This window comes from Euleptes europaea, chromosome 1 (genome assembly GCF_029931775.1).
Source record: "Euleptes europaea isolate rEulEur1 chromosome 1, rEulEur1.hap1, whole genome shotgun sequence".
NCBI lineage: Eukaryota > Metazoa > Chordata > Lepidosauria > Squamata > Sphaerodactylidae > Euleptes > Euleptes europaea.
The window spans coordinates 90,176,374-90,199,201 of NC_079312.1; the positions used below are offsets into that span (position 1 = coordinate 90,176,374).

Below are 22,828 nucleotides of genomic sequence, written 5' to 3' on the forward strand. Positions count from 1 at the left end.
TGTTGATCCCTACCCTACCCCCAACTCATTGTACACAAAAAACCTGCACACCACAGACAAAGCTAAGCTAGAATCGTTACTGATACCTATTCTTTAAATGTTGGCAATTTAAAAAAAATATATGGATGGCCATTCAAACATGTGAGCACTCACCAGCAGCCTGGAGTGGTACATCCCAGTCACAGGTTTACCACCACAGTGAGAAATAGGACTCACCTAACAACTGTGATCTAGAAAACATCTGAAGAAAGTTCACTTGTGATTAAAAGATAGCTTTGTCTCCTTACTCATTCATATGTTACCTGGATTAGTACCCTTTGCATTTTGCAAGAATACCCCAGCCAGCACTAATGATCCATCCAATATCCAATAGTATAGACCAACCAAGAACATGATTTCTCTCTCTTTTTGATGCAGATTAATTGTATAAGTAGGGTTTCAGAAAAGGAAGAGGAACTAGAGATCATATTGCAAATATACGCTGGTTACTGGAGCGTACGAGAGAATTTCAGAAGAAAATCAGCTTGTGTTTCATAGATTACAGCAAAGCTTTTGACTGTGTGGATCATGAAAAGCTATGGCTGGTTTTAAAGGAAATGGGTGTGCCACTACATCTGATCGTTTTGATGCGCAACCTCTGGACAAGAGGCCACAGTTAGAACGGAATATGGAGAAACGGAATGGTTTCCAATTGGCAAAGGTGTCAGTCAAGGATGTATTTTATCTCCCTATCTCTTCAATCTCTATGCAGAACATATAATTAGGAAAACTGGATTAGATTTAGATGACGGTGGAGTGAAAATTGGAGGGAGGAACATTAATAATTTGAGATATGCTGATGACACTACATTATTGGCAGAAAATAGTGAAGATTTGAAACAACTACTGCTGAAAGTTAAAAGAGAAAGTGCCAAAGCAGGACTACAGCTGAACATCAAGAAAACAAAAGTAATGACTACAGGAGAATTACACAACTTTAAGGTTGACAATGAGGAAATTGAAATTGTTCAAGACTTTCTATTCCTTGGCTCCACCATCAACCAAAAGGGAGACTGCAGCCAAGAAATTAGAAGGAGATTGAGACTGGGAAGGGCAGCCATGAAGGAGCTAGAAAAGATTTTGAAGTGTAAGGATGTGACTCTGGCCACCAAGACTAGATTAATTCATGCCATCATATTCCCTATTACTATGTATGGGTGTGAAAGCTGGACAATGAAGAAAGCTGATAGGAAGAAAATAGATTCCTTTGAAATGTGGTGTTGGAGGAGAGTGTTACAGATTCCGTGGACTGCCAAAAAAACAAATCAGTGGGTTAGAGATCAAATCAAGCCTGAACTGACCCTAGAAGCTAAAATGACTAAACTGAGGCTGTCGTATTTTGGTCACGTCATGAGACGACAAGAGTCACTGGAAAAGACCGTCATGATAGGAAAAGTTGAGGGCAGCAGGAAAAGAGGAAGACCCTACAAGAGATGGATTGACTCAATAAAGGAAGCCACAGCCTTCAATTTGCAAGATCTGAGCAAGGCTGTCAAAGATAGGACATTTTGGAGGACTTTCATTCATAGGGTCGCCATGAGTCGGAAGCGACTTGATGGCACTTAACACACACACACACAGGGTTTCCATTCCATTGGGTGTCAATGTGAAGTGCCTGACCCAACTGTTGTATCATTTGCATGGTAAAGGGGAAGAAGACACTCCTCTACCGTGGGAAGGGGGGAAGGAAGCAGGCTATGGGGGCTTTCAGGAAAGGGAAAGAAGAAACAGTGGGAGGGGGGAAATGAGATGCCTCCTGCAAGTCTTTTTGGGTTCCCACGTAGTCTGTATATATGCATTTTAGATAAACATACATGGGTGGGTGAAGCTTGCCCCTCATATGTGTGAAAATCTGAAAAATGCTATGTTGCCCTGACCTGGATAGCTCAGGCTAGTCTGATCTTGTCAGATCTCAGAAGCTAAGCAGGGTCAACCCTGGCAAGTATTTGGATGAGAGACCTCCAAGGCATACCAGCATTTTGATAAACCAGTGAAAAAACACCTCTGAATGTCTCTTTCCTTGGAAAACACACCAGGGGTTGCCATAAGTTGTGAGGATACAATGGAGGAAAGGAGAATGATGTAAGCTGCTTTGGGTTGGCGGAGTATAAAGGAATTAAATAAATACAAGCAAGAAAAATCTTTATATGATTTTGTTGGGCTATTCTCCAGTGTAATGAACACATTAACGTCCTTCCCAAAATATCATCTGTAGGCTTCAACCCTAAACGTATTTACTTGAAAATATTCCCACTGAAGTCAGTGGTGTATAGCAGTAAGAAAGCATGCATAGGATTCTCTAGGATATATTGCTTACTTTAAGAAAAAATATCCCTCCTTTTTTGTAACTTCTGGGAATGGCAACTTCCAGATAAACTTGGGGTCAGCCAAAATACTATTCTGCAATTTCACTCATAAGACTAGAGTTTGAACACAAATATTCCTGTGTTTGCCATTACAAACTGAAGATTTGGAAGGAATCCTTTCTCCCAAGTTAATTGAACTAGTGATTCAAAAAACAGTAAAACCAATATTACTTTTTAAAGCTATCTTGAGATTTAGGAAAGAGAAATTAGTTTCTAAATAGACAAACTTTCAGATTCCTTGTCTCCTTTTTTATTGTTTCTCTTTTGTCAGATATGAAGGTAACAAGGTTAAACCTGACTCCAGAAGTAAACTCAAGCTTGCATATCAATGCTTGGGACACTCATTCTGGGTGGCAAGTGTTAATTGGGTACCAATTAACATAAATTCCTCCTCGAGAAAAGTGATTATGAGAAGGAAATGTGTCCTGACAGAAAGCCAAGCCTCCTCACTTGAAAGTAGGAATTGGCCAACCCAGGAGGAAATTGTTGTGTAATCATCATCTTCATAAAATGCTGCGAGGGTGTTAAAGGTGACATTCTCTGCTTTTATAAGTCAGACCCCAGCACCTTTGATTCCAATAGGAATCCATTTTTGACAGCCAGACACCAATTAAAAAACAGCTTTGTCTCCCCATGAAGCTGAATTAACAAAGAAAGGCTTGGAAAGCAAAAAGTCTGAAACGGGTTCTTTGTTTTGTCTTTAAATCAGTGTAGAGGTGAAAAAAACAGCCTGAAGAAGTTTGTACAACTATGCTGTCTAAGGCTAGATCCACAGTTTTTGAATACTGCACTGTAGTAATAATTTACATACTGGATGTTTTCTGTCTTGACAGGTTTGAATCCACATCTGCCATGGAAGTAGGGTTGCCAGGTCCCTCTTCACCACTGGTGGGATGTTTTTGGGGAGGGGCCTGAGGAGGGCGGGGTTTAGGGAGGGGAGGGACTTCAATGCCATAGAGTCCAATTGCCAAAGTGGCCATTTTCTCCAGGTGAACTGATCTCTATCGGCTGGAGATCAGTTGTAATAGCAGGAGATCTCCAGCTAGTATCTGGAGGTTGGCAACCCTACATGGAAGCTCTCTGAGGTAACCTAGGATTAGTCACTCTCAGCCTAACCTGCCTCACAGGGTTGATGTTGTAGGAATAAAACGTAGAAGGGAAGAACAGTGTTGCTTTGGGTTCCCATTGGGGAGAAAGTGGAGTTCAAATGTCAAATGTCTATACATAAAATACAATTGAGAAAGTGAGTTGTTACAGTAGTGGAATATTCAATGATGTGTGGATCCTACCCATAATACCATTTAATTATTATTTTAAAGATTTATACCCTGCCTCTGCAGGTTTCTGAGGCAGATTCTGCATATCTGTTTTCAAAACAACTGAATTCCCTTAAAAAAGTAACAAAACCACAGTGACACATTTCAAAAACCAGCACACATAATATCCACAACCCAAATCACCTACAACCAGTGAATAAAATGGTCTTAAAGCTAATAATATAAATATACATTTAAAACATACAATTTTAAAAGAGGATTGAGAGCCAGTAGGAACTAGATTACCCAGGTTGCTTGCTGGGTAACCTTGGGTCTGTCACATACTCTCAGCCTAACCTATCTCAGAGGTAGATTTGTGAGGGTAAAATGGAGCATCTTTCAGTGAACTATGCAATTCTGTGCATTATTACTATGGAGAAACCTTACATACCATGGGATTTACTTTTAGGTGAACATACACTGCTGAGAGCAGTGGTATTTGTTTGTTGCATTGGTTTCGTGTTTTCTTAAGGGCCTTCTAAACATTCTCAGTAGTAAGCTGTTTAATGACAATGTCCTGTCTGTATGCTTCTCTCCTTTTCCAAAATTTTGTGTTCAATGGACAATGTTTGGAATTATTCCCATTGTTGTGAAGGTGCCATGCAGTTTGTTCAGAGGCAAAATTTGGATCTGGTCTGCATTCTAGATTCCAGTTTGATCCAGTTTATGGAATCACCCTTGGATAAAAAAAATTATATGTATTCCATGGATGCAAAATGCAGTACTTGAACTGAAACTATAGCTGTCGAATAAAGGAGGTTTTAGCATCCATGTAAAGAGATACTGTTGTAAGGCATGCTGGCTTTTTATTCAGTACTAGGACTGAAGGAGAGATATTTACTTTGTAAATCAGTAAATAATTTACTCCATGTTATTTGCCCTTATTTTTTCTAAATGTTTCCAGTTACCTTTCCACAGGATCAGGAGTAGCTCGCCATTTAAATCAAGCCTGTCCTGTTATTAAAAGCCTCCCGTTAGCTTCAGTGTGGGTTTTTTTTTTTTTTGCTAAAAAGGGATGCCTCCTAATTAGTGCAATTACTGCAATCAATAACCCCCTCTGCTATTTAGATTGTTGCTCCCACCTACCTGTGGGATAAGAAAAGATTGTGAGACGGGTCTACCAGTCTGAGAGTGTATGGGGGCAAAGAGAGCTGAACGGAACAGTTCATGTTTGAATTTTGGCTTCTACTGTTACTAAGGGAGTCAGCATGGTGTAGCCGTAAGAGTGTTCGATTCCCCACTCCTCCACATAAGCGGCAGACTCTGATCTGGACAACTGGGTTTGATTCCCCACTCCTCCACATAAAGCCTGCTGGGTGACCTTAGGCCAGTCACAGTTCTCTCTGAACTCTCTCAGCCCATGCAGAGGCAGGCAACCTCTGAACGTCTCTTGCCTTGAAAACCCTACGGGGTCACCATAAGTCTGCTGTGTCTTGACAGCACTTTACATACACTCACTCACACTGTTACTAAGAGATTTCTGAAGAAAGTCAGAGGGTTTTTTTTTTGGAAGGCAGCAGGTAAGGGTATGAAAGGACCCCTGACACAGTGGTAGAGCATGTTTTGTGTGCAGAAGATCTGAGGTTCAGCCTCTGGAATTGCAAGTTAAAAGATATCAGGTTGCAGATGATGGGGAGAGACCTCTTTTTGCCTAAGAAGCTGGACAGCCACTGACAGTTGGAGGAAACAGTATTGAGCTAGGTGGACCACTAGCAGTATAAGGCACTACTGGTGTAAGACAACTTGTTAAGTTCATAAGAATTCTGCTTCAAGACTGATGCTGATGTAAATCTAAAATTGTCTTCCTGTTACATTTGTAAAGAAACAGATTGTTACATAGATACAATAAGCTTCAATATTCTGGAGTCAACAGGAAAACTCTTGAAGGTAGCCTTAAATTACCCAGTGGGTAACCCCAACTTTTGATGTGTCAGGCAGAAAATCACTGTTTCTAAGAGTAAACTGGCTGGCTTCTGTGTGGATGATGAAAGCAGCAAAACCAAAGGATACACAGGCAAAGTCAGGGTCTCTACCTACTCTGGGGACATGCAGAAATGCATCATTTTGTAAATTAACCTTCCCAACTTAAAAAAAGCTCTGATGAGGGCTAAATATGCATCACAAAGGATGGAATGTTGAGAGTTGCTGAGTGTCAGTTAAATAGAAGGTGAGGGGAGAGAAACCAGGCTGTTCAAGCCCTTCAGGAGTTTAAAGAATCCAGGAGGAGGAGATTTGGGTGTGGCATTTCCAAATTGTTCCTCCCCTCCCCCCTTGATTCACTGTAGGCTATTTCTTTTGATAGGATGATAATTGTAAATTAGCCCAGAAGGGGAAAAAACCCTCAGGATGAGAACTGAAAATGCCCCATAAGGGACAGAATGTTGAGAGCATCGAATGGCAATTAAAGGGGGGAAAAAAGGGTGGGAGGACATAACAGTCTGCTCAAGTCCCTTATAATGTATAGGATGTTGGGAGGGAGATTTTATGGGATGGATAGGATTTCTGTGCCCCCCACCTTGTAAACAATATATTAATAAACTAAACAACTGACAATTTGCCTTGTCAACAGTGTCTTTTAACTGCCTCCTTAGGTGACTCTACCTGCGCTTTCAGCTATTTCATAAGGGTATCTAAAAGCACAGCTTAGAGCTACTGTGAGGCAGATCTGGGGTATCATACAAAGCAGAATGATGGCTATGGTACCCTGGACTTCGGAAGAATTCTCGTATCTCTCTGCATCCACAGGATCCAGTCCACCGCACTGCTGTGCTAGTGCCCTAACCCTGAGGAAGCTAACTGATGAGATTAAATATTTATAACCCTCTAGTGGACTAAGATATAATCTCTTCTTTATGTTTTTACCAATCTTTAATTACAGCTGTTTTATATGTAAATTTTAAATGGAAGAACCAGATTGGTTCAAGTAATAAATAAAAAATTTGCACCAGCAAAATGGAAAAAAAAATTAGGACAATTTCAACTTGGGGAGAGAAACTGAAATCTTCCCATAGGACTGCACCTCTATTTTACAGACAGTTCTGCTATTATAATTAACCTTTTAAAGATCTCATTCCACATGTATCTTTCTAATTAATCCATCCCAACTCTCTTATGGCTAGCTGGTAAGGATGTGTTCTGAACAGGTAATTTTGCTTTGGAAGGTTGATTACTAAATCCAGAAATAGAATAATTGATTCACACTTTTTTGTCACAGGAAACTTATGATGCTTGGATGCATAGGCATTGTTAGAGTGCGATGTTAGCTGTTTAGCAGAGTTGGCAAGGGGGTACATGCAGTGATTCTAGTTTTCTCCGATGTTGATCTTCAACAGTTTCAGAGCAAATGTGAGTTTTCAGTCCCATTGAGATAGGATGGCACAAAAACTAAGTCTTTTTTTACTTTAACCAAGGACAGGGGAGATGATCTGTGCATTTTGCATATTGCTCTGGCAAATCTGTGGCCACATTTCATGGTTCCTATCATGGTTAGTATGCTTGTGTCCTATGATTGCACAGAAGTCTGTCTGGTCTTATCAAAATAGCATTCAGTCTTTCTTTTGAAGCAAGAGCTCGCAAAGGATATGTGGCACAAAAGCTTCCCTGTTCATAGCGTGGGTAGGTTTACAACACGCAGGCAGATAAACGGATAGCTAGGCTTCCAGAATCCATACATGGCATACACACAGGGCAGTTTTTTGAAATACTGGTGGTAGTTTTTTTTCCCCTGGCAAATGCAGTTGCTGCTCTAGAATAGATGGGAGATACCTTTTTATTTAGTTGTATTGGCTTACCAGTAATTTGAGTTCTTTGAAGGGTTTTCATACATGTTACAGAAATCCTTGCTCTCATCCCCATAATTCTGCCACCAGGAACTTGCATGCTCCACTTGGTTTGCTGGGTCAGCATCAGGCATTTGGGGCATAGCATTGGACCAGTATTCGCTCTTTGATGCAGGGGTGATGTTCATTATAGCTGGTGCTTCTGATATTGGAGTGGTTTTTAAATCTTCTTCTGTTCCTGGAACACACAGTTCTTTTAGTGACACAGGTAGAAATTAAACCAATGACAGCAACTCTTACCATTATATCATTCTTCTGTGGAGACAGAGAGGCAATTTCTTTTCTTTTTTTAAAAAAACCCTTATTGTAAGACTGTCTAATCTGGCAACCCCTTTACTCAGGGAAATTCCACTATCCTCTCTTGGTGGACAACAATAAAATGAAACACGAATAGCAAGGGCTGACATTGAGCGGCTATTTAGGATCAAATTTTCAGCTGGGATAGAGGAGCTATTATTTATATGATTTTTTTTATGGTGCCTATCCAGAAAACTTGCCTAAAATGGCTTACAAAGATGGGAATCCTTATGGAATCCAGTATATAACCCAAAGCAACTAAAGGGGAAATACAAAGAATTTTAGGTACTTTTTTAAAATTAAAAGGCACAAGTCACATGCAGTGAGAAACTATGGATTGTCTTAATGAGAATAAGCGATAGAAATCTGTAGGCTCAAGCACTACCTTCCTTTCAAATTAAGCATTTCCACTTTTGTGGCAAATCATAGTTTAGATCTGAGTCACAAACTATGGGTTTGTTCTAATGCTTCCAAAACATGGCTTGGAATCTGGGTTTGAAGGGAACAGAACAAATCAGTTTGTCATTTCAGTGAAATGACAGAGATTAATTTCTGAACTATACATGAGAGGAGTGGAGGGAAGCATGAGGCTGAGTATTTGTCATTACATATGAACCATGCCAGAGTCTTGCACTGTTTTTGGAACAGGACCAATCCTGATTTAATTCATATCTTCACTGACAGTGACCTACAAGCCTGGGAACAGCTGTGTCTCTCCTGGTAAGGTCACTGCCAATGACCTCATAGACTGTACCTGCCAAGCAAGTTGATTTATACAGATAAGGATTTGAAGGAGGGGGAGCCTGCACATTTGTCAGGGATGTTAGCTTGAGCAGATACTGTGCTGATTGTCAGCCCTTTAGCAGGGGTGACAGTCATTTACATTTATTACTGGTACTGTCTCAGGGGGCTCATAGCAGAAGTATGGAGGTACCATTCTGGCCAGTTTCTTACCAGTACTCTATAATGATCAGTACTAGCTCTCTTTCACCCCAGCTCTTCAGCCTTGTGGAATGAAGACTATGTCATGGTTTTCCAAATGCTTGATTTATTTATTATATTTATATCCAGCTCTTCATTTAGGATGCTCAGAGGTGCTTACATGAAGTTCACGACCAGTCTTTCACTTAGGTACTGAGCCATTTCTAGATTCACTGGTCTGAATATGATGTGGTAGCATCATATGCCCTCCAACTATTCTTTGGCACCCAGTTTCTAGAGAGTGGCTTCAAACCAGAAAAGTCGCACATGCAAATCTTCACGAGATACGTTAACACAACACATATTTTTCGTTGCTCTAATTGTACTTCTATTCTGATCTTACGTTCTGTTGAACAGCGCATCGATAACATTGAGCTGTCTGTATGTCCCAAGGTTAAACAAGGAGAGATTGACAAGAGAGTCATGTTTCCAAAGCAGAAACTTAACACTGAAAATTTCTTGCTCTCCCTAAGAACTGGTTAGGGGGAGAGAAATCGGCAGTTACCTGGGAAAACGAGAAGGCATGCACCGGACGCCACTGAGCCAAACTCATTTTCAGCAACACATCTAAATAGGCCAGAATCTTCAGGGAACGCTTCTGTGATCACCAAGGTGCAAACTTCCTCTGAAAGGAGGAAATTATGAATTAGACAGAACCCTGTGAGGGGAAGGTTACACTGCTTCATCACTCCCACCCATGACATCACCAATGGGAATTTATCTAATTTCCCATAGATTCAGGACTTAATTTTATTACTAAGAATAAAACAGCACTAAGAAAAAATAACATTTCAAAAGTATGCAATATGCTTTTTCTGTTTATGCTTGTAATTAAAGCTCGGGTGGATATGCTTGGTGCATGATTACTCTTACAGGTGCTATTGCCATTTGATCAAAACTTCTATTTATATTATAAAGGTGTGCGTGTGGTGTGGCAGTGCATGCAATGTGAATTCAGTGCACTGCTGATCTATGCTTCTTATTTTGGGTCTTGTGAATGTGTCTATACTGGAAAGCACTGATTCCCATCTGCCAGTAGTATATCACTGAAGAAGACTAGGACTAACACCCATGAATCGTGTCATAATTATGAACCTTGTGGACGAATACAAAAATGAACAAAACACTAGGTAACTCTGAGTAATAAGGACCCATGATGTGGAGCTACTTTCTGCTTCAAATTAAAGTGAAGACTGCACTGCAAATAGGGTTGCCAACTTCCAGGTACTAGCAGCAACAAACAAACTAGCACGACTCAATAGGAAATTTCAACAATTCATTAAGGTGCTGAAAATGAAAACCACCAAAAGTGTGTAATACAAAACAATATAAACACTATATACAAAAATACCAGGAACAAATGGAAAAAGTCCAAAGTCCAAAGGTCTTATCCTATTCCATCATCTTCTGATGTAACCGTAGAAATAAGGTCCACAAAGGTCCAAAGGTAGTGACAAGACAACGAAGAGAGGAAACGCTATTCCGGATATCTTTAGCGCTTTCACAAAAGCACAGCTTCATCAGCCTATAAAATTTATATAATAATTTTCATAACATTTTTATAACATTTTTACATTTTTTCATTTTTTAAATAAATAAATAGTTAATCAATAGTAAATACAAGGATAGACAACAATAATCATATGAAAAGCTTACCTCTTAGTGTGTTAGAAAGCAAACTCACTGGGAGAAATTTAATCCATATAGTTCAATTTTTTCTTCTTTTTATTATCCAAACGTATTAGTTTTATATAATATATTATTTTGCAATTTTTTATTATTAATGTTTTTTATGCTCCCAAAAAGAAGGGCTGCTAAACCTTCCGGTTCCAAGTTAGATTGTAAAAATACTGCATACGCAGATATAGAGCTTTATACACTCCTTCAAAATGAAATGCGCTTTATACATTTATTTAACACCTTGGCCCCCAACGGGTTAAATAATGAATTTGATTTGTCCTGCTTTCTATGAGTTAAGCTCCGTTTTTGACACTGTGCCTTTATAAATTCAGTAACAACAGCAGCACGTGACCCATTAGCTCTATATCTGCGTATGCAGTATTTTTACAATCTAACTTGGAACCGGAAGGTTTAGCAGCCCTTCTTTTTGGGAGCATAACAAACATTAATAATAAAAAATTGCAAAATAATATATTATATAAAACTAATACGTTTGGATAATAAAAAGAAGAAAAAATTGAACTATATGGATTAAATTTCTCCCAGTGAGTTTGCTTTCTAACACACTAAGAGGTAAGCTTTTCATATGATTATTGTTGTCTATCCTTGTATTTACTATTGATTAACTATTTATTTATTTAAAAAATGAAAAAATGTAAAAATGTTATAAAAATGTTATGAAAATTATTATATAAATTTTATAGGCTGATGAAGCTGTGCTTTTGTGAAAGCGCTAAAGATATCCAGAATAGCGTTTCCTCTCTTCGTTGTCTTGTCACTACCTTTGGACCTTTGTGGACCTTATTTCTACGGTTACATCAGAAGATGATGGAATAGGATAAGACCTTTGGACTTTGGACTTTTTCCATTTGTTCCTGGTATTTTTGTATATAGTGTTTATATTGTTTTGTATTACACACTTTTGGTGGTTTTCATTTTCAGCACCTTAATGAATTGTTGAAATTTCCTATTGAGTCGTGCTAGTTTGTTTGTTGCTACTTGTGGTTTCTAGTATTGTGAGTATTTTTTGCATAACTTCCAGGTACTAGCTGGAGATCTCTTGTTATTGCAACTGATCTCCAGCCGATAGAGATCGGTTCACTTGGAGAAAATGGCTGCTTTGGCCATTGGACTTTATGGCATTGAAGTCCCTCTCCTCCCCAAACCCTGCCCTCCTCAGGCTCCGCCCTCAAGATCTCCTGCCGGTGGCGAAGAGGGACCTGCAACCCTAACTGCAAACTTGTCCATATTGTCTCTGAAACCTCTGCAAGCTTCAAGCCAACTAAAGTTTTGTGGACAGGGTGGTAAAGAGTTACAAAGGATGATACAGATAAGAAAGAGTTAATGTTTGGGGGCAAAGATATATGTCTCCTGATATTATCTGGAAGCAGCAGCGTGGTTGTTAAGATGGCTGCTGGAATTGTTGTGGTAGGGGCTGTAGGCCCAAGTTGTATTATATATAAATATATAAAAATAAATCTGTTGAGTTTCTTCACAGGCAGCTGGGATTAGTTCCTTGGAGAACCTGGAAGACCTTTCCATGATCCCATCATTATAGGAAGACCATGGCAGGCAGTTCAAGGGCGTTCAATGGAACTGTTTCAGAATGGTCAAAAGAAAATACTTCTTTACACAGGTAGTGATTAAAATGTGGAATTTGCTGCCAGAGGATGTAATGATGGCCACAGTTGTGTGTGTATGTGTGTAAAGTGCTGTCAAGTCACAGCCAATTTATGTCAACCCCATAAGGTTTTTCAAAGCAAATGATTAAGCAGAAGTGGTTTGCCGTTGCCTGACCCAGCTTAGCTTCTGAGAGCTGACGAGTTCAGGATATACTATACCATTCTACATCCAGTGGGCCACAGGCATAGACAGCTTTAAAAGGGGATTAGACAGATTCATGGAGGATAGGTCTATCAGTGGCTACTAGCCATGGGGACTAAATGGAACCTCCAAGTTCAGAGGCAATAAACCTCTGGATACTAATCTGAGAAGGCAACATTAGGGGAAGGCCTCAGTCTCTATTCCCTGTTGTTTGCCCTCTAGGAAAACTGGTTGGCCACTGAGTGAGACACGATGATTTATTAGATGGACCGCTGGTCTGATCCAGCAGGGCTCATCTTATGTTCTTGCATTCTCTATGTATGTAGACTAGTGTATGTAGAACCCCATGAGCTTCCATGTAAGGTAATGAAAAAACACATTACTCTGTACTGGATTCTGCTTAAATATGACTGCAGCATTGTTAACCATACATTATGCATTGTTACCCAGGCTTCAACCTATTCAACTCAATGGGACTGACTCCTGTAAACAGCTGTAGGAGAGGGCAGCATATCACACACCTTTTGAATACTATTGCTAAATAGGGTTGCCAGGTCCCTCTTCGCCACCACCGGGAAGTTTTTGGGGCAGAGCTTGAGAAGGGCGGGGTTTTGGGAGGACAGGGACTTCTGTGCCATAGAGTCCAATTGCCAAAGCAGCCATTTTCTCCAGATGAACTGATCTCTATTGGCTGGAGATCCATTGTAACAGCAGGAGATCTCCAGCTAGTACCTGGAGGTTGGCAACCATTTCTAAATGATTGGCATGTGTTAAGTGAGCTTTATTTGCATGCTTCTTTGTCACTTTTATCTGGAAGGCTGCTACTTTTCTTGTGGGCAGAATAATAAGTAATTTGCTAAGTATAATTGCCAGTCCAGGAAGGGAGACTGTGCACCAAAGCAGGCTTTTGCACATGCAACGGATGGCTGAATATATCTGTTGATGCAAATGGGGATGCACGCTAGTTGTTGTACTAGCACAGTTCTGTGTAACTTCAGCTAGATTAGGACCAATGCCTACTTATTTACAAATACTTACCAGGGACCAGGGATAAGCAGGCTTCTGTAGGAAGAAAATAGAATCCAATTATGGATTGTTAGTAAAATGTGATCTGTCTTTTTTTTTAAGCACAGGCAAACTTAAGTGTTTGCAAATTATGTGCTGCTTTCAGGACCATTTTATCAGGTTGCATGCCTGTATTTGATATTGAGTGTCCATTTGTCAGTGCAGAGCCAACTGAAGACATTTTGGAAATTGAGATAGAAAACCCAATGCCCTCCTTCTCCCCAGTAGGGGAAATGTAGTAACAAATAAAGCACAATACATCAGAGAGTTTTTACTTCAGAGGTCACATAGCATTGCATTTTGTCTCTCTTGTCGTCTCTCATCCCACCCATAAAGAAGGGGTCACCATGTTGGAGAATGAAATAACTGACAAAGCCAACCTCCATTAATGCCCCATTTACATTACCTAAGACAGTTCCCCCCATCTACCTGTTGGGAGGGTTTGCACCAATAGCTCAGCTCTCACTCAGTTAACAAATATACTTGTGTGTCTGCAAATCTATTTGTTGCATTTATGTGTTACATTTTTTTGCACATAAAACTTATTGGTACAGCTTAAAATGAAATACGTGAAACGGAAAGATTTCACTAAATCTTAAAAGATTTTTTTTCCATTTAAGTGTTAACATATATAGAAATCTCTTTGGCAAGAGCATTTAAAAAATCCTGCTGAATATATTCTATATATTTATTTATTCTATTTTTATATTATTTTTCTTGTTCAAATGGATTCAAACAAAAACAATCATATCAAGAGATTTAAAACAATGTTATATCATTTCAGAAATCTGTACATCACCCATTAGACAGTGGATGGGGAGAAGAGATGTGAGAAGTACTCATACTTAATCAGACCCTTGGTCCATCAAAGTCAGTACTGTCTACTCCGACTGGCAGTGGCTCTCCATGGTCTCAGGCAGGGGTCTTTCACATCACCTACTTGCCTAATGCCTTTAACTGGAGATGCCAGGGATTGAACCTGGGACCTTCTGCCTGCCAAGTAGATGCTCTACCATTGAGCCATGGGGAAAGAGCTGAAACACACAAACATGATGTCTGGGACAGGAACAGTCCTGGGTTTTAGATTCTCTTGCTCACTAAATGGTTTTGCTTTGTATCTTCTTCTAAGGAGAGGCCAAGATGTCATGGCCCTGACTTTGCTGGACAGCCCACTGGAGAGGAGTGGTGTCACCACAAAAAGCCCTCACCCGGGCTGCCGCAGATCACATCTCCCTCACTGAAGCAACAGTCAGTAAGTTCTGCAAACTCTTGCAAACTCATGGTTGGTATTTGGGTTCCAGACTGCATCGGGCATTAAAGGCCAAAACTAGCACCTTGAGCAAATCCAGAAACAAACTGACAGCAAACCTAGATGTTCTAAAACCTCAAAGATTGGACTTGTTTGTTCCAATCAACATTTGTAATGCTGCATGAATGAAACTCAAGTTTCTGAACTGTATCCAAAGGCAGCCAGCCATACCCATTCTGCATCCACATGGATGATTTGCTCTGTGGGGTTTTTGGGAGCATCTACAAGACATTTTCCTCCTCCCATTATCTTTCCAGAATTTCCCTTCCTTTCCTCCAATGTGTCCAGAATCTGCTTTGATCCAAGGTTTCTGGAAATATTGGAGTCAATGCATGTTAGCTGTCATGTGGATGGGAAGGTGCAAACTTCCAAGCTTTCTTCCCTCATCTGGCACCATTTCCCATCCCACCACACCTGCTGCCCCCCTCCCCCATTGCCAGAGTGTTTTTTCTACCTTTTTAAAAAAATTGGTTGTAAGTATAGCAATATACGTGCTACCTTTTTTAAAAAAAGCTAGTTGGGTATAATTTGTAGATTGTCTCTAAAATGTATTCCATGTTCCTATATGATCATTCACGGATACTCAGCTGGTAGATCTTGGAGCTACCAATGGTTCACCAGAATTCTGTGTCTGGGAAATCATTTTCAAGCACTGTGCCATGGAAAACAAAATCATACAAGAATCTAATGGGACAATTGGGTCAAGCTTGGAACCAACGTGCATCTTATTTAAATATTTAGGTGTGTTGGTCTGCTCATGTGATGAACCTATTCATTTTAGACTCACACTGTTGGTGGGAGAAACCAGGGGGAAAGGGTGTATTTATAATGCCCAATACAACACAAGAAGCTTGTGGGATGATGGAATGAGGTTATGACTTCTGCCCTGAGATTTAACAGGCTCTTGTAAATACTTCTTTAGCTACTGGAGTGCTAAAAACCAAACATGTGTTTCTAATGATCTAATCCTAGTAAACACTGCTGTGAGATACAGAAATAACACACCCATGTTCTAACGTAACAAATGGACCTAGTAAACCCCAACGACAGTCCCACTGAAGTCCATAGCATCTCTGCCAATGGAGCCTTTTGAGGATTTATGTGGAATGTCTCTTAATATGAGGTATTCTTTTGGTATGATTTCAGTATTGATGCAGTATGAAATGCCACAAAGGCTTAACATTTAATTATAATCATTTTATCAGTTCCTAATCTATGCAGAGTCACCTTCAGAAGCCTGGTGGTAGCAGCAGTCGAATGCCTGTTCCACTTTCCCTCATTAGCTCTGCATGGTCCCACCTATTTTTAACCTCTCTGTACCCTCTGTACATCACCTGCTAGGCAGCAGTTGGGGAGGAGAGGTGTGAGAAGTATTATGGGAAAAGAACTGAAACACAAACATGATGTCTGGGACAGAAACAGTCCTGGGTTTTAAATTCCTAAGCAGAGTTACACCCTTCTAAGCCCAATGTATTTAGAAGCATGTAGCTCTGCTTGGGACTGCATAGTGAGGCCCCCCACAGAGTGTTGGAGAATCATGAAAGATAATTTATTTGCCAAGTAGCTTTATAGATTTCTAAAGAAGCCAACTGCAAAGCTATCTGGCATGGGCATGTGATATACTTTCAAATGTAACAGGGGTTATGACAGGCTATGGTTTGGTAGCACCCACTTCTGCCATTTCCCCTTCTATCCCAAAACACTTTGCCACTCTTGCAAATTACAGTCTGTTATAGACCCACCTAAGTACTAAACAACATTTCACTAATAGGAACAATAATAGCAGCATTTATCTTTTAAACACAACACTTACATCACAAGTGGAAAGAGATGATTTTTTTTTTTAAACCTACTTTTTCTTAATATTCGGAAGTCTGCAGAATCGATTATTTGATTATTCTCTCTGTACCAGCGAACTTGGAAAGTGGGCGTTGCTCGTATTCGACATTCAAACACCACTAGCTGTCCTTTGGTTGCTCTAATGTTTTGTAGGCCCTATAAAAGGGGGGAGGGAAACAGCTGTAATTTTTATGTATGAAAAACTATTCCATATACTTATGCTAGCCTAACTTAATTCGCTAAGAGATAAATTGGGAAAATATAGATGGAGATGGGAAATTACGGGAGCAATCTTAAGCATGCCTACTGGCTTACTGCCAGGAAAGTGTTCCTAGGATGGCATTGTACTGGGGGGGGGGGGAGAGACAGGTACAGCATAGGTGCATACCAAGGCTAACAGCAACCCAAGGGGCAGCTTCAACTGGGGAAACAGCATGTGAGAGGGAGGGAACAGTGAAAAAAACTCTTCCTCACTGCTGGAACACCAATCCACATTGAGCTCCCCCTCCCTCATATCTGCTTTTTAAAGCTAAATTGCAATTCGAAGAATGCAATCACAGATTCCCAAAGTGATATACAGTTTAGTCCGAAGGCAAACCATCTCAGTAGGCTAAGCAAAGCTGGAGGAATTAATGACAGTAATAATTCATCGATGTCTCAAATAATTATTTTTCCTCCCCACTCAACCTTTTCTCTTCGCTTTCTGTAAGATGTTCAAAAAGATACTAGGAAAGGCCGATTTTCTAAACAGACTCCTTTTCTCAGTGGCATAATGAATAAGAGTTAACGTGGATTTTAAGGGCCAACCTAATAAACATATTTGAGGGTGAGAAGAATTTTCCCTGGATCAGTGGTGACCACAGGAACTTTGCGTGCGTTACCTAGCATGCGTGACTGACCATTCTAGGGACATTTTCCTCTTTGGCTGGCACAGCACAGCATATCTAAGCTACTCCTGCTGTTCTCATTTAGAACACCTGAACATTTGAAATAAGAAAAGGAAATCTGTTGAGAATGATGCTTTGGTTCAGGAATTTGGCAGTGGTTGAATTGATAGGGAAGTTTCAAAAGTTTGGCTACCCATCTGTGAGGGGAAATGATCTCTAAAGATCGGGCTTTGACATACTACACATCACTCCCAAACAGATGTTTGTGCACGAAAATATAAATTATGTTAGCTGAGGAAAAGATGCCTTTGGTGAAGGCAACTGAGAGCAGAGGATCTGTGAACTTTACCTCATACACTGTTTCCTATCTCTAAACATACAGACCAAACATACACTTGAAAAATAGCTCATTGTGAAGCTCACAAGGGGAGGGGGTTTTGAAACAAGGAAACGGCATGCAGGGAAAGAAGCATCTCCCCCTACCCTGCACCACTCCGCTCCTCATTACCCCTGCTTGAAGCATCTTGTCCTATTTCAGAATGACACTCAGGCAATTATATTGGGGGAAGTTTGGGCCCAAGACTGCCTCTGAGGTATACAGCAGAGGGTGGAAATCTTGCAAAATATCTGAATCATACAAAATGTCTGGAATTTCTCAGACACGTTTTCAGATGGGGATTCTTTGGCCATTAACACATGGCCAGGTTCTCATTTGTTTGTCCCTGTTCTGTCTCATGCTTTGTGATCCCGCGTTCAAAAAATTGAACGCGTGAGGCGACAGTCCAGGGGCAAACAAATACCCCTGCACCCTCCGCCTCTTCCCAGCACCCACCGGAGTTACAGGCCCTTACAGGCCACCTTCAATCAGCCTGCTGCCTGGAGCTCCACCAGCTTCTTCTTGCAGCAATGCTGCATGCTTCCAGCCGCTGTCTGAGGTAAGGCGGTGGCTTCCTGCGTCCACGCCGTACACTTCCAGCTGCCGCTGCCTTGGTGCTGGCTGGAAGCGTGTGGTGTGGGGGCAGGAAGGAGCCACCGCCGCTCTGCCTTGGACAGTGGGGTTCCGCGCTGCAGACTGATTGAAGGTGGGCTGTCAGGGCCTGTAACTCTAGCTGGTGCTGGGGAGAGGCCGGGGATGGCATGGGGGGGAGGGGGGACAGAGAGGCATGGGGTGGGGGGGGGAGGAAAAGGTGCTGCCCCCACCGGGCAGTGGCTTCTACCCAGCGGGGAAAGGAGCTGCCCCTGCTGCTGTTGGGGCTCAGAAGTCTCCCACTGGGGAGTTGACCTGGGCGCCGTCATGCATGGGCAAACTCCTTCCTCTGTTGCATGCCTTCCATTTAAGTCGCGACAACGGAGGAATGGGAAAACCCAGGAATGTAGTGAAAGGGCGAGGGTTGAATTCGTGCGTGGGCAAAGCACGTGCATTTCGACCTCACCAATTTGCTACATTCTTAGGAGAATAGAGGGACAAAGCGACCATGTGTCAATGGCCTTTGTCTCCTTGGTCCTGTGCTGGTCAAACAATTGAATGTGAATTTTAAAAAAGGCAATAGAAGGAAATATACCAGGCAGATAATTATGTGGAGAGAAATAGTGTAGGCATAAAGAGCCTCCTGCAAGAGAGGGTTTCCCAGTACTCTGGAGTCAGTTTCCTGGAGGCTGTAAATAGGGGCAGGTGTTTCCATTAGTGCAGTGGGATCTTTGGATCCAAGACACCATGCTGCTTACCTTTACAAAGACAGGAGCTGCTTCACAGGCAGATCCAGTCTGCTTTTTCAGTGGACTCTGCATCTGTATATTAGACAAAGGGCATACATTGCAGTAGTTAACCTTGGTGGCTGCTGAAATCTTTCATTGAATCACAAGAGAAAAGCCTCTTTTGAGGGCACATTCTTCCGAAACCCTCTATTTAAACACCCGAGGGGGAAATTATTAGAATGAAAGGAATTGTAGGATGATTATTCTGTGATGGTTTTAGGGCATTTCCACATGAAATCTTGGGAATATTGGACATGCCCTTTTAATGCAGTAAATTCCCAGAAGCCACACGACATACATGCTGAGCCCATGGTAGTCTGAGTGACAGACTGGTGTAACAGGGTCATTATGGGTGGAAACGTCTACATGGCAAACACCTGTGCACTAGACTGAACAGTTTGGTATCCACTCTGCTTCACCGCTTGTTCTACTCTCTGGTTGGTGCCTTCCTTCACAATACTTGTTCAAAGCATAAAGTACAGCACTGTGGAATGCCTGACTGTGTCGAGTCAGCTCAACGTTGCAGATACATAGTTTGCTAATGAAATAAGTTATAATCCTCCAATCATTACATCATTATATTAGCCAGTTTAAACTCTAAACAACTATCTGGAGTCCTCTTTAAATGATTTCACATGGCAGCAATTATCTAATGGTGAGCTGTTGATGAGTACTGGCTCACCATGTGGATTTTCACAGTGTGACCACAATTGGGGGACAGACGCTAGCTATGGCATGGGGTGAAATTGCCCAATTTGCATGGCACAGAGTTGACATGAAATGTTCATCATGTCTAAACAGCTGCCATATGGAAGCCACAGCACGTAAAGAAGATCCAGTCCACAGCTCTGGATTCCTCTTTCTTTTGTAAAATATTTGAGCCAGAATTGGGGGAAATCTGAGGTTTTGGATAAAAAGGGGCTCCTGGATATAACACTCTCTGTCACATTTGTATCCTGCCATTTCTTCATGGTTCTCCCTTCCTCCATGTTATCCTTACAGCAACTCTGTGGTGTAAGTTAAGATGAGAGAGAATGATTGGCCCAAGATCTCCCAATGAGCTCCATGCCTGAGTGGAGGCTTGGACCCAGGTCATTTAAGCCCTAGCTCAACATTCTATATCCATTATGCCAAACTAGCTCGGGCAACAGGAGGCTTTGACAGACTGAGGTCATCAAAACAATTTAGCTTTTGTTAAATGTTGTTTGCTTGAGATTTGATATTATATACTGTAATGGTGTAACAATTGATGTTAAATACTGTGGATTTAATACACAGTCACTCAGAACAGAAATGCTACTTTAGGGTTTCATAACTGGCTAAGTGAGACACTGGGGAAGGGCCCATGCTGTATGTTTTCTGGGAAACAATTGCTATTTCTAAGACATGCTTGTAGCATCATGCATCGATCTGTGAACACACGGGCTTTTAAAGAATGCTGTAAATGCCCAGTATTCTCTCCTCACACGGAAACATTTACTTCACTGGCAGTCCCTGAAACTTCCTATTGCTCAGCATAATTCTAAACCATGGGTGTCAAACATAAAGCCTGAGGGCCAGATCAGGCACCTTGAGTAGGGTTGCCAACCTCAGGTACTAGCTGGAGATCTCCTGCTATTACACCTGATCTTCAGCTGATAGAGATGAGTTCACCTGGAGAAAATGGCCGATTTGGCAATTGGACTCTATGGCATTGAAATCCCTCCCCAAACCCCCCGCTCCTTAGGCTCCACCCCCCAAAATCTCCAGGTATTTCCCAACCTGGGGTTGGCAACCCTACCCTTGAGGGCTCTTATCCAGCCTGCGAGCCAGCCAAGGCAGCCACCCCCCCTCCACCCTCAATCTGGTCTGGCAAGCCCACTGCGGCCTCTCCAGCCGAGGCAGCCACCTTCCCAGTCCCAAGGTGTCAATTATCAGAGATTGTTAAATAAAAGAAAATACTGCAAGAGTGTTATTGTTTTAAGCATGTTCATATTTAAGTAAAAAATAAAGTTAAAAAATAATATCATTAATTGGCTTTGCCTGGGTCTTCAATAAGTTTATATCTCTAGTACCTGGCATTAAATTTTATGGTACACATGGCCCTGCCCAATTAAGTGACATTTACGTCATATCCGGCCCTCTTAACGAATGAGTTCAACACCCCTGTTCTAAATGATCCAGATAATTGGTATTGCTGGAAATGCATCTGCTTTTTGCTTTAGCACAATCATATAAAAAGAAACCTATGTAATCTCTCTCTGTATACTTCTCTCCAGCCGCTTGAAAGGCATTTAAATCCCTGAATGTTTTGAATTCTCCATCTCTATACTAAGTAGCTGCTTTGATCCAACTGTCCTTTCTTAAATGTCTTCAGAAGAATATGGCAAATGGCTAAGCTCCAGGGCAGCCACATGACTAGTTCTAATCCTCCCGCTGATTGATGCCAAAAATGTTTGAAATGGGAAGAGGAATAAACAAATGAAAACAAACTTGAGCTTCAATATGGGGCTCAATGTTTGTAGAGCATTGTTACATGTTTTCAATTAATGCAAAGAGAAAATGAATGGTTTAACCTACTCTTTGAGGGTCAATGGATAATGGCTGAATTAATGTGGAATAACTGTGACGGGCTTTATTGCTGCTGCTAGACTCTTCATTGGCTGGGGAACCAATGGTCAGGGAAAGACTGGAGGTTTTCCGCTTGGTCCTATAAGGAAAATAAACAATACACATGGCTATAGGGAGAGACAGACATTTTATTGGGTGATTATACGGAACAAACAACCTCTGCACTTACTGTGACATTCCTTGGTGGCCCTGCCTGAATGCCAGGACTCAGAGGGAAGGGCTTGGTCAGGATTTCCCTATAAACCTACAGGAAACAATATATAAATCAGGCTTCCATGTTAGAATCAAAGATCTTCTGGGTCCCTTGAGGGGCAATGAAGAGCAAGTTTAACAGATTAGGTGCAAATTGCATGGTAGGCAGACATCATGTAATGGAAAGGAATGTGCTGTGCCAAAATTAGCAGCGTTACCACTGAGCACAAATAGAAGCAATACCGTAATATGCCAGCCCCTTCACCAGGTGGAGAGTCCTTTAGATTTAGTTTTCAGTTTACAGTATATTATCCTGCAAGCGCTGACGGTATTTCCTTAAGATGTTTGGGTTCATTTCTCTTGAAGTATTCAGTACCACCATTTTAGCAACTGTCACCTCTATGGTGTTTGTCAACAGTCAATTGAAATTTAAAAGACATCAATTCCTTAGTGAATATGCTAACCTGGTGAAAACCTTCCCCCCTTAAGAAGGATTGGTAAAAAGATTTCATGCGAGGAAATGAGCTTGGCTATTCTATCAGTAGAGAAAAGGGATGAAGTCTTAACAGTGGCAACAACCTCGGAAATTACAATACCCTTTGAAAATAAATGAAGGGCTGAGACCTAGCCATTCACCTTGGAATGTTGTAACACTTCTGAATTAGCAAGACAGGGGTTTTTGTTTGTTTGTTTGTTTAAATAGCCAGCTGGGGAGTGAGATTCAGGTGCTTGAATCTCTGCAATTAAAATAATTTCTGTTTTATTCTACAAGATGGTGAGCCATGAGGTTACTTTCGAATAATCTGAATAAATGGATATTGCTATCCAT

General features: G+C 41.1%; 1 protein-coding gene across 1 annotated transcript in view; it reads right to left on the reverse strand.

Annotated features, from left to right (window-relative positions):
* MYOT (myotilin) overlaps nucleotides 1-22,078 on the reverse strand; it is a 48,096-nt gene extending 26,018 nt beyond the window's left edge. Inside the window, exons 1-7 of the mRNA XM_056862023.1 lie at nucleotides 21,977-22,078; nucleotides 21,757-21,886; nucleotides 19,168-19,230; nucleotides 16,570-16,711; nucleotides 13,381-13,404; nucleotides 9,344-9,463; nucleotides 7,513-7,738 (exon numbers count right to left, since the gene is read on the reverse strand). Of these exons, the coding sequence (XP_056718001.1) occupies nucleotides 7,513-7,738; nucleotides 9,344-9,463; nucleotides 13,381-13,404; nucleotides 16,570-16,711; nucleotides 19,168-19,230; nucleotides 21,757-21,886; nucleotides 21,977-21,984 (713 nt within the window). The 5' untranslated portion in view covers nucleotides 21,985-22,078. The remainder of the gene's footprint in view (nucleotides 1-7,512; nucleotides 7,739-9,343; nucleotides 9,464-13,380; nucleotides 13,405-16,569; nucleotides 16,712-19,167; nucleotides 19,231-21,756; nucleotides 21,887-21,976) is intronic.
* Nucleotides 22,079-22,828: the final 750 nt, after the last annotated feature.